Genomic DNA, 12,647 nt, shown 5'->3' with positions numbered 1-12,647 from the left:
AATAGTCTCTTATGCTTGTAGATCTGGGAGCTTAAAGTGCAGAGGTGGGACTTGGATACATAAATATTATTTGGATTTTGGGCACTTGTTCCTGGAAACCTTCTCTTTTGGCACTTTCTGTCCTCAAGATATGTCCAGTTGTGATTTTTTGTTCTATAGAAAGCATTTTTTTCATCTCCATTTATGAATCTTGCTGAAATAAAATGCTTGGTTTTGAACTAAAAAAATAGCTTGAAAAAAGCCCAGCTTATTATAACAGGGGTTTATTAGGTATAATAAGGTATATTCAGTGTCATATGATTGTTAGCAAAATGAGTGTTAGAGGAGCTGTTGATATTTTACTTTCTTACCAGTGATTTCTGCTGTGGAACTTTTGCCCCTGTTTCTTGCTTTCAGAGGTGTCATGGAAGTATCCAAAGAGGAATGCGAAGTTGAGCCTAGTAGTTGGATTTAACTGTTTGTTTCTCTCCCTTTTGCAGATTGAGGTTGGTTTGATTCTTGGCAACAGTCAAGTTGCCTTTGAGAAAGCTGAGAACTCTTCTCTCAATCTGATCGGTAAGTGCTGCTATATCCTGAGGGGGGTGATAGAGAGAGCCCCAACTTTGCTACTTTTTCAGGTCTCAAGGACATATCTGCCCCAGAGTTTGTTTTGCCAGTTACATGATTTGACCAAGTTGACTGAAAACCACATCCCTTAATTTTTCCCATGTATTTGATTAAACTAGCAGATGACTGAACTTGGTCTCTTAAGAACCTTTCGCAAACCCTGTGGGAAGCAGGTGCTGGATGTTCAGGAGTCTGAAGCTGCTGCCCTGAGAAGATACCACCCCTCCTGCAAGCATTGCTGCTGTTCTGCCTACGGGCACTCTAAACATCACTGTATCACCAAGTATGAAGTTTCGCCCCAGGCTGATGTACACGTATTTTGTGGGCCCTAGTACCATGCTTATTACCACAGTCTATCTAAAATACAAGGGGAGCAGGTAGGAGGAGGATGTGTCAGCCTCACCAAAAGAGGCTGAGTTATGTGAGCAGGGAAGGGAGCCGGGTTGCTCTGCGCTCGTACACCTGCCTTCGAGAGGCATCGGCCGGTGCTCCAGCTAAAGACAGCAGCTCGTGGGAATGTTTTAACTCCCTGAACATGAAGGAACGGTATTTCCGGGGAGAGTAACAAGCCAATACCTCTTTAATTCAAACAGCAGAGAAATGGGAAGGTGAGAAGAACTTTTCTGAATGTGTAAGTCAAATTTGCAAAACAACTGCAAAACTTGTGAGAATGCCATGTTTAATACCATGCCTCTAAGGAGAACCTTAAAACCTGCTGGATTAGAGAGCAGCGTGTGAAGAGCACTTCAGTTTTCTTATGAAAGTCCTGCCCTTCACAAGCTGATGCTAGTTACAAAACTCAGTGCAGTGCATTCCATTACTATGTGTGTTTGCATTTACTTTGCATGCAGTGAGGTTATTAGCAAAATGCAATCCCGTTTGTAAATAAGAGCTTTCTAAATCCTCAGCAAAATCTTCAGGTGCAGATTTTACTACCAAACAAATTGGGGAATAGCTGATGCATCCTCTGCACATCCATTTAGGTAGAAAACTGCTGTACAGGATAAAAAGGGCTCTCTCATATGTTCCTGCAGGGCCCCAACATGAGTGGAAGGGGCCTGGACAGCAATGTGGGCAGGGAGAGCACTTGGCTTTGCTCCCCTGTGGCTGTCCTGCAGAACAGGCACATTTGCTGTTAGTCTGGCTTGTAGATGACACTGTAATTAAGCACTTTAATTAGGATGCTCTTTTTTAAGAGCACCAAATGAAGTTTGCATGAAGGTAATTATAGCCCATTTAATGGTTACCGCTCCGACAGGACAGCTTGAGGTGGGTATTAACATAATCCAATTTACTGCCTCAGAGGAAGCTGTAATATTTTACTAGGTTAGTGTTCAAAGCCGTGTAATGACCTGTGATCCTCCTCCGAGCATGGCTAGGTATGAAGAATGGTGCTCGAGGAGAGGCAATTGAGTGGGACGAGGAATCCTTCGCTGCGCTTCTACTTCATTGCCTGTAGACAAGACCAAAGAGTTGCTTATGCCTCAATTTCCTTCTGTTAGATTGATACTTTATTTAATCTCCTTACTGATCTGAGGCAGAATTGCTTTGTGTGCTTTGTTGGTCTCTGGAGAATTGCAAAGTTGTGAGTAATTAGATTTTTGAGAGGGAAGATAAAAGTCAAGCCAAGTGCCACTGAGCCGCACCTTCAATAAAGGGCCTTTATTTTCCTCAGTAGAAGAAGAATGGGAATCATTAAAAAATAATGCCAATTCTATTTCTTCTCTTGAGCATAAAACGATATATTAAAACCTGTGAATAAGGTTCGAGTGCAATCTGAATTTTATTGTGATCAGGTTCAGCCAGAAGGGGGGGATATAGGCTAAATTCTAGAGGAAACATAATGATCTAAGAACTGCAGCAGAGCCATGCGATAATAAATACACAATAATTAGTGAATCAATGCCGCCTGCTGCCCTACATGGTACTAAGTGGTGCATATTATACAAAGTACCACATTGTCACTAATATGATAGAGATGTGTCCTTGTTTATTTTGTTATACATGGAATTAAAATACTGAGTTGAGATGTTTTTAGACCAAGATTAAGAGCAATCTAATGCAGTTTACGCAGAACTTTTGCTTCAGTTATTATAATCCTGTAAAGCCCTGGGTGCTTAAGAAAGCATGAAATGCCCAATTTCAGCGAGAATGGAGGAATAGCTTGAGGATCTTGGCTTCCTCTCTGTGTTTTTATATCATTACCAGCTTCTCTAGCAGCCCAGCAAAGTGGCTTTGCTAAAAGCCCTTTGGAAGTGTCCGTGTGAGCAACATGAAGGTTGGTGCTTGTTTATAAATTCCCAAATTAATTAAGGGGGGACTGCGTGGCTCTGCTGCGGTTGCAGCTGTATTGTTCCTACCGGCTGCCTCCCAAACGCATTGATTTTGTTTAAGCTCCTATGAAAAGGGAGCTTGGAGCTCTCAAAGATGAAAACTTTGTCGACAGAAGAGAAAGAGAGACTATTACCCTATCGCATAGCAAATACAAAGCCTGTGCTTAGGGGGGCTGGCCTAGCTGAAAATAGCTGTAGAAGAGGTTATGGAATAAGTAGCAAAAAGAGCAGTGGTCGTTTGTCAGACTGGCCTTTATTCACCTGACTCGTAAAGGAACTGAAGGATGACATAGCTGAGCCCATAATACTGATTTATCAGCTTGCTTGAAATTGCTCTGGTATCAGAGGGCGGCAAACGTCAAGTTTTAAAAAGATGCCAGAGGTCTGGGGAGCTACAAGTCTTTAAACCTGAAATCGGTACCAAACAAATTGGCAGAAACTGTAGGAAGGAATCGGATCGGTGGGTATTTGTGTAAAGATGATACACGGGGAAGGGTCAGCGGGTCTTCTGTGAGAGAAGCCCTGGATCCTGCTGGAGTTTCATTACAAGGCTCAGAAACCTTGAGGACGGCGGCTGACCTAGGCTGCCTGTTTTGTCAAAGCTCCTTTTCAGAGTTTCTTTAGAAAGAAACTCAGCAAAGATGTGTCAGAGAGAAGGTCCCTGCAAGAATGGGTGAATGATGGAAGGGTAGAAGAAAATATCAGTTCCAGTGGAGTTCAGCATGAGCCTCCACCGGGGCCTTTGCTTTTCGTTATAACTATTGAATAAACTGGAAAAAAAGGCTGGGTGATGAGGTGGCAGAACTTGCTCTCATGGGGCTAAGTGAGTTGGAAATAGAATAGCAGAGGAAATTCAGTAGATAAAGCGATGCGTGGAAGGAAACACTCCTGATTGCTGTTTAGAGCCGAGATCCTGGTTATGCACCGTGCCCAGCAGGCTGAGCCCTCTCCGCAAGGCTTAGGAAGCACAGCTGTTCAGATTATCCTGCGTTCTTTTCTTTTTTAAAAAAAGGGTTTGGAACAAAGCAGGGCATAACTGTGCATCTGCATTCAGCGTGCAGGCAAACGGCAGCGTGTTCTGCTCTGCCTGTCTCTGGAAGGGTGTAGGAGACGGAGAAGCCTGGGAAGAGAACAGCAGAGCTGCTCAGGTGTGGAGCAGCTGCTGCACATGGGGTTAGTAACCGTTGGGGCTCTTGTATCTGGGAAAGCCACCACAGACATGGGCATGGGACAATCGGAATACACAAGGGCAACATCTGGCCCTGGAAGTTGCTGGACAGGAGCAGTGGGAGCCTGGGAAGTTGTAAGGAAAAGTGTTCCGTACACCATTGCACTCGGAACAAATCCGCTTGCCTGGTGTTTAAAGCTGGATGTGGAGTTAGATGGACATGGGAGTGTCCTGGTAGAGCTGGTAGAAATGTTTGTTTGTTTGTTCTTCCCAGGTAAATCAAAGACCAAGGAGAACCGCCAGTCGATCATCAACCCAGACTGGAATTTTGAGAAAATGGGCATTGGAGGCCTCGACAAGGAATTCTCGGACATTTTTCGACGAGCTTTTGCTTCTCGAGTTTTTCCACCGGAGATTGTGGAGCAAATGGGTGAGTGTCATGCAGGGCACTATAGCCGAGTTACAGGATGCAGGACACTTTCTGGTCTGGAAAGATTAATATCGGCTAACGACCTCATGGCTCTGTGCTGTTGCACTTGCCTAGGGATGCAGTAGACTAACAAAGCCCCCAAATGTCTTTCCTGCTCCTGTTACTTGGCTAGAGAAGGGGAGCAGAGGAAGAACTTGAATGCTCAACACTGTGAATGGAAGATCTGAGCAGATGAGATGATTTAACTCAATATTTCCCTTTAGAAGGCAAGCAATTCCTATGCTCTTGAATACTTCATTTATCCATAGCAATGAGATTTAATGGTCCCATTCCTGACCTATCTGCAGGGGGTTCTCTGCACAAATCAAAGGAAATTCTGAGTTTAATGATTTCGCATTGCATGTAATATCTATTCTGGCAGTTGCACCAGACACGTATGTCCTTTTCACAGTGTTAGCCCAATAAATGGAGTATCTTGTGTCATCTGTGTTTAGTCAGGTTTGAAATGCTAGAGAAGGATACGCAGGCAGCACGGGTCTGTGGTACGAAGCGCAGAAAGTAAATGCAAGTTGGAAGGGGACAGTCCCAGCGCTTTGCTGGCAGGCAGATAAATGTTACTTTTAAAAGGACCTTTTAGTAAGCAGTACACAGCTGCTGCAATCTTATTTTGTCAAATAAAATGGCTAGGGATGTCCTATCTAGTCTTGTTTCTCTAAATACTGTCTCCTTGGATTTGTATTTGAATTTTGGATCTGGAGATTTTTTTATTTTATTTTATTATTTATGTTTGTTTTTCTTTGCCTATCTACTTGCCCTCTCCCCAGAAATAAACCCATGAAAAATTTGATTGTAAACCAGATTTTTCTCTTTTAAAAATATGTCCTGTTCGTGTGTGGCTGTGCACAGAATATTTGTGCCCGGTGCTTGTGCAGTTGGTGTCAAAGGAAACGTTCCTGGGAGGTGGATTAGGTCTTTTCTTACAATAATTTAAGCATTTGGGGAGAAATACTGAAGGAATCTGTAGCCTAAATCCAATTAGTGCCCAACTCTCCTGCCTTTTTACTTCATGTCTGTGTAGTAGCAGCAGGCGTTTAGACAGACCAGTGCTCTTTATTGGAAATATTCAGACCTTTTGAAGCAGCAGGGACCTCCTGTCAGGCCAGACAAGATGGCTGTGCACGAGGTCGTGGTGCTCAGGTTGGTTCCTTCTCTTGGTTGAGATTGCTTAATACAAGGAGAGAAAAGTGCCTGAAGGGCCTCTAGTATTTTGATTACCCTGAGCAATGAATTAAAGGTGTGCCCTGCTATTTATGTAAATAGATATACCCTCACTCGTGCGTGTTTACGCACATACTGCACAAAGAAGCATTTTTCTGGTAAGAAGTTAGACTCCAAACAGATTTTTCTAGCTCTCTGATAAACCCTAGGGCTAAAAAGCTTATCTGAAATTTGAAAAAACAAAACTTTCTGACATTCATTTTCTTTGCCTTAGTTATAACTTGCTCAACTATATTTCAGATCTGAAATGTCAGTGTGACAGCTGTTCACCTCTCCATAATTTATTGGGAAAGGAAAAGAAGGAATGTGCCTGCTGAATGGTGCTCCTCGTGCTCACCCACTTCTGGGTTTTGCCCCGTGCTCACAGGCTGCAACTTCCCTGCCAAACGCAATAAATATTTCTGTCCTGTAGCTGTACAGAGGCTGTAGAGACCCTTCAGAAATTGCATGCGATTTGTGTGAGGTTTATCTAATTTCCAAGGAATGTTCTGGGTTTGAAACATATAAATCAGCTTCAGTTAACCTTATCATCCAAAGATGTGAATGCTCCTTGGATGCCTCTGCGTACAGTTTATCCAAGAGGAGAAATCTTTGATTGGGTTTGGTTAGTCATGCAACCTCACAGGAGCTCCCTACTGCTCTGGTAATGGGAAATTTGAAAGGGCAAATTGCCCCTTCTTTACCCATTCCTTTCCTTCATGCACAGCCTCCACTGGGTACTTTGGGCCTGCCTGGTTCTGCAGAGAATTAATACACCAGTTAAGGTGGCAGCTTTTAGGGCTGTGCTATCACCAGTTACTTTAATGAAGCAAATTTTAATGTACGTCAACTTCGTGTGTCTTGCAGCCTCTCCTACCACTTCATCCCCTTCGAAAAAAGCAGATTTCATACGGATGCATGCTTGTTTGAATTTGAATTTTGTTTAAATTTCATAATAGCTAGTAAAATGTTTGGCATTACAGATCACACTTCTGCTGAGAGACTGAAATGGAAGTCATGTTCCTTGTCCTGTTAATGTCAATAAATGGTTAAATCAGGTGTTTTGAAGGCTTTTTCCTGTTCTCAGTGACCATCTTAACCTGTGCTCTGACTTCCTGGCTCTGCACATTTGAAGTACAGCTCATCATCTAAAAGGGAAGGATCCACAAATTCAAACTGAATATTCAGCTTGGCAGATGCTCAGATCTTTTTTCTTTCTTGTCTTTGCTGCACAGGTGGGGTCCAGGATTCACTTGTCTTAACATTAATATATGAATGGTCTTGAAGTACTTGAATGCTATAAGAGAAAAATAGGGTTGGAGAGGATCTCATCCAGTCCATTCCTAAACCAGGCTAATTTCTTTGAGAATTCAGTGCCAGATCTACCCTCTATACTGAGTGATAGAAATGTCAGAAGAAGCTGTTCCCAACACAGCGTATGCCACTGCTTACAAGTATCTTTACTTGTCAAAATATTCCAAATATTTATTCCTAGTCCTGCAGCAGATTATACTATAGATAAATGAAGTTTTTTTTAAAGCTTTTTACGTACTTTTTTGTTCATCTTTCTGTTCAGCCTTCTCAAGACTAAATCCCAGTTTCTTACCTTCTTTCATACCTTCTTTCTTACCTTCAAACATAGAAACCTGTGCCTTGTAAATAACATTGTTTCCAAATGTGTTGGGTCCTGCCTGCCAGCGGACTCGTAGCTGGTGTCGTTTGGTGATGTGCAGATTTACTTGGTGAATTGATGTGAAGATCTTCACCCTTGGAAAGAGCCAAGTGGGAAGGAAGTGAGAGAGATCTGCAAAATTCTCCTTGTCCAGGAAAGAAAAATATTTGCTCTTTCAGCGCAGCAATGTTAATATGAAGGTTCAAAGAGAAACCAGAAATGGTCATGGGAGAGAAATCCCTCGGAAGCTACTCGATAGGTAGGAATTGCTTTCAAGATGTCTGAGCTGTGTGAGGTAGGAGAGGGGGAAGAGAGGCCTTTCTGACTGGCGCTTGTCCTGGGTTTGGGCGCTCCAGGGTGCTCGGCCGGTCGCGGCACCAGACCCGGCCTACGGGGACTCTGCTCCTGCTCCCTGCGGTTCCGGTTCTGTTCCTGATCCGGCAGGCAGCGCCAGGCCTTGGCAGCCCTAACTTTACTCTCATTGGAAGTGCAGGCCCTGGGATGGGCAGTGACCCTGCTGTGCCGACACTTGTTTGCTCTGGAATGCTTTGTGGGTAAGAATTCCATAAAACATTAATTGCATCATGTCGAATTCATAGGAATGATCCAGCTTTACTTCAAAAAGTGGAGGATGCCGAGAAGATTTATGGCTATTAACACCCAGGTGGGAGATGACTGTAAACATCAGCTGCCGTGTTCTGCAGCCCGTCCAAGGATTCTGCAGAGTCTTCATCTTAAATTACCTGTATTTATGTAACTCCTTGATTAAGAGGGAAAGGCGTTAGCTCTTATTTTGCTTCAGTGATGGCTTCTTTTAGAGATCACTTTGGTGTGTATTCTTGCTGCAGTCCCTTTTCCGGTAGTCATGATTTTGTTTGCGTAGCCAAAGGCATTGTTTTGGGAGCTTTTTTTAGAGTTGATATATTTTCATTTTTTATCAAGTTCTATCAGCAACTGATAAATATCCCACTATTTCCATAGATGTAATTATTGCTTCATTACACATGCATGCATTTTTTTTTTTTGCATTTCTATATGACTTGATGAGAAAGCTGGGAGACAATTTCCAAGGTCTAGAAGGAAGTTGACTTTGTTGCTCTGTCTCTGGGATAGGACATGATTTGTTGCCTCCAACAGTTGGCTGACGAAGATCCAATTAAAATGAAAAGTTCTGTCCAGAGTGTAGCCCTTTGCTCGTCCCAGCTATGGATTAAAAACAGAAGTAAATCCTATGCAAAAGTCAAACTGGAGACAGCGATCTCAGATGCAAGAATGGGGAGTTTATGGATTAAGAGGAGGGAAAAATCCACCCAACTCTCTTAATGGAAAATCTTAGGTGTGTGGCAGGCGAGGTCCAGAAACTCTACTCTTATTCAAACCTGCTTGAAGTTTAATGTGCAAAGATCAGCATCTCTCCCTGGTGTATTCAGGACTGGGACTTTACTATCAATGTAGATTCCCGATAGGTACATCTGAATGATGCAATCACACCAAAATGCTTTGATTTTTAATTAAAAGGGGAATTTTCCTCTCAAGTAGAAAATCCCTGTTACACTAATACTCCTTCTGATCTTTCAAAGAGGCGAGTAGTGAGAAGTGAACAAGTAAACCTGATTTTTGTCTTTGGGTTTAAAAGTGTTTGACTTTTAAAGACAGTAGTATTTAGCCCAATCTTAACAGGTTTCGTGATTTTTTTCCCCTACTATTTTGTGCAGAACTCCTTCCATTACAGGTTTGGCAGTTCCTGTTAATGTACCTGTTCAGCCTCTAACCGTATGTCATTAAATTGTATAATTAAGTATCCCATTACAGGAATGACCTTTGATTTGCGTTAGAGATGTCTGCACCGCTCATCACTGGCGTTTGGAACAGCCTCCTAATCGTATTGACATTTGGCCGTATTGGTGGAATCGGCAAAGTGGAGATAAACTTAATCAAAATTCCTGTGTGGGCGGAGGGTCCTGCTGAGATTCGACACATAACATTTGTAGTTTGTCATCACCTGTCTATTAATGAAGTCCTGCTTGTGCTTAAAACTTATTTAGCCAGGTGAAGGAAATCTCGACTGGAGGTTTATTCTAAGAGGAACCAGTGGCTTTGCTTCTGAGAACGTCTTTTTCACCTGGGGCTCGGCTCCCACCGAACGCTGTCCCTGTTCAGTGTGAGTTCAGGCTGGACCAAGTCTTAGGGCAGATGGTTTGTAACGTCCTTGATGTTGAGGTGTTGGGGACCCTGTGTGCACGCTCTTTCTTGCTGAGGAGTAACCGTGACCTGCCCCGGCGTGGCCTGACCTTGTCTTTGTGGCAGGTGGTAGTTGAGGGCAGGTTGTTTCTGGGCTGTGGCCCTGCTGTGTCCTGCCGTTGATCTTTCCCTCTAGTGGGATGAGGAGCTAATGGCCTAGTAAAGCGCCAGGACCTTGGCCACAGGAAGCTGGAGCAGCAGGTAGCTTTGTCCAACTCCTTTTCTTCTTGCTCTTCTTGCAACAACCTCTGTCCTTTCAGCAGCTCATCTTTTATCCTCTCTTTTGGCTTACCACGGTAAGATACGACACTTTCTCATGGTAGGTTTGAGTACAGAGAAGGGAAAATCCTGCGAGGCTTTTTAAACAAATCTGTGCAAAGGCTGAGCTGAGACTTCAGGGGCTGTATGCTAGGGCTTTGTTAAGGCTCTATTTATTCACACGAGGGACGAGGGGAACATTGGAGCTTTTCAAGAAGCTCACATGCTTTGGGCTGTAGAAAGAAACTTCTGGCAGGTATAACTAGGTTATAACTCCTTCTAGAAGAGAACTTTTAGTTGTAGGAAAACTAGGAAGAAAAAGAGATTAGGCCATTCCCTATGGTTATGTCCTTTCCTTTCCTGTGGAAAGGATGTTAGGGGAAGAAGCTGAAGTTGTGCAGTACAGCCTCCCTGCCTGTTTGGGGCTGCTCCCAGGCCTGGCTGTGGACGTGTCCCGACGTGCCGGTCGCCTTGTCGGAGCGCGGAGGAGCTGTCTGAGCCCCGGCGCGTTCCTGTGCTCGGGATTTCCCCTCGCAGCATCACTCATCATCCAAATCCTCCCTTGTGCTGTCGGGCTACAGAGGCGATCGTGTTCCTCCCCACAGCGCCTTAACAAGGGCTCTCGTGACATTGATTTGACAGGAACGGCTTTTAATTTATCTCTGCCTCGTTCGTTCGTGTGTGAAATTAGACAGTATATTTGGTTCATGGTTTTGACTCCCGAATACCTGAAAGTTGACTAATGAATTCTTCTAAACTACCTCTTTTCTGTGTGTTTTTTTAATTTTATTTTTGTAGTAGGACTTTGCAGAGGAGCCCAGAAACAGCTTTATCGCCCTGCTTACCCGATGCAGTGCGCAGGTTCTGGTAGGGGTCAGAAGTTCCTCGTCGTGTTGTTCTCCTGAAACTTCATTTCAATCCATCATGAGTCACCTGAGAACGGGAGAGCAGCTCATGCAGATCATAGAAAATTGTTTGTACTCCACGTTCATTCCGACTGAATTCTCCATTATCTGGGGTTGGGAATGAAGTGAAATCACAGCTAAGGGCATACAGGAGAAAAGTCCATGTTCCCTAAATGCAGATCTTGCCTCTCTGCAGCAGTGAGGACTGGTGCTAGTGAGGCACCCAAAAGGGGAAGGACTTGCAGGGTGATTCAGACAAGCTGGACGCCAGAAGTTTCTTTTAACATATTTTTTTCCAGGTGACAGATGGATAACTAGATGTGCCCAAGCTTGTTAAACTTGGGTGCCAGGAAGCAAGCTCGGGTCCTGCGAGCCTGAGCTCGGGACCATCACAGAGGGCTTCATTTTGCTGCTGTTAATGCATCTCTTGAGCACTGCAGGGCTCTTGTTGAGTGCTCTACGTGCTTAAAAAAGTCAATCAGCAGGAGTGTAATCTCTTAATGTAAACAATGTGAATGTTGTCTACTTCATGGAACTATTTCCACTAATATGTAGTGTTTTTTTTTCCCTCTCAACTAATACCAGGAGGTTTTTAAGGTTGTAGATGGATCCAGTTCTTCTTGAGACATAACTAAATTGGAAGGTGAAGGCTTGTGTGTTCCTCACTGGCTTTCTGCTCTACGTTTGTCTAGATCTTGTGCAGCAGGAGGGAGGAGGGAAGAAAACAGGTTTAAGAGCCCTGGTCTTGTGCCTTTATAGGCTCAGTATTTTGCTGTCTGCACGTCTTGCTTTTCTGTGGGCAAGGGGAAGAGAGTGAGGAGTAATATGTCTTACTGTGCTTGAAAACATGTAGGAAGAAATAAATTACCAAAATAACTGCTGAGTCCTGAGTGTGGAACATAGGCACATTTGCTCATAATTTTGTGTTTTGGTCTCCAAAATCGACTGGAAAATAGAGAAAGGAGATCTGTTGGTAATATAAGGATCTAGAAAATAATAAGTTATTTCTCTTTTCCACTTTACCACTCTGCGACCAGACAATATCCAAACTTGCTCTCCTACTGAATCCGTCTTCGACGTGTCACCGTCCTACCAATAGGGTGGTATATTGATCGCGTCTCTCTTCTTCTCCATCTTACTTGTATTTTTCTTGCCTGTCTTTCTAGTTAGATGCTTCTGCTGTAAAATCCCCCTGTCTTTCTGCTCTTGGAGCTTCTTCATCTTTGAGCCTTTCTGCAAGTCTGGTGTTCAGGTTTTAAAACGTGGTGCTGATAGTCTTTGCTCTCCTGTTTCTGGTTTTTGTAACATCAGCCCCTTTGGACTTTCCCCGGAAAAAAGATTTTGTTCTGATGCAGTTATTTTTTTGTTTGGCTAAATGTTGATATTAAATGACTAAAACCAATTTCATCATCATTCTTGTACCACCACCTCCCTACCTACCAGCCCAGTCTAAGGCAGAGCATGAAATATTTGGGCACAAGAACTTTTAGGCAGTTGATAAAACACATCTGGGACTCATAAGATGTGTATCCAAAATTGCATGAATCCTCCAGGAAAGTCTTCCCTATTTTCACTTTGGAACCCTTCAGCAGTTGCGTGTAAGCTTAGGACATTTAAGCCTCATAGACCTGAACATCTCCAGCATTAGGTTGTGTCCACTGGCTCTGCTGTTTTCCTAGAGGAGAGGATTTTGATATTAGTGCTCATACGTGGTGATTAAAGTAATTTTATTGAATAAATTTGAGTTTTCAATTCTACCTAGTGACAGGTCAAGCTT

General features: G+C 43.4%; 1 protein-coding gene across 1 annotated transcript in view; it reads left to right on the top strand.

Annotated features, from left to right (window-relative positions):
• NSF (N-ethylmaleimide sensitive factor, vesicle fusing ATPase) overlaps nucleotides 1-12,647 on the top strand; it is a 63,995-nt gene that overhangs the window by 25,525 nt on the left and 25,823 nt on the right. Inside the window, exons 7-8 of the mRNA XM_088537168.1 lie at nucleotides 480-555; nucleotides 4,382-4,537. Coding sequence (XP_088393294.1) covers nucleotides 480-555; nucleotides 4,382-4,537 — 232 coding nt within the window. The remainder of the gene's footprint in view (nucleotides 1-479; nucleotides 556-4,381; nucleotides 4,538-12,647) is intronic.

The sequence above is a fragment of the Tinamus guttatus genome, unplaced genomic scaffold (genome assembly GCF_059628265.1).
Source record: "Tinamus guttatus ecotype Peru unplaced genomic scaffold, ASM5962826v1 Tinamus_guttatus_pri_ptg000732l, whole genome shotgun sequence".
NCBI classification, from domain to species: Eukaryota; Metazoa; Chordata; class Aves; order Tinamiformes; family Tinamidae; genus Tinamus; species Tinamus guttatus.
Note: the sequence above shows the minus strand (reverse complement) of the source record. Positions and strands in the feature narration are given on the sequence as shown.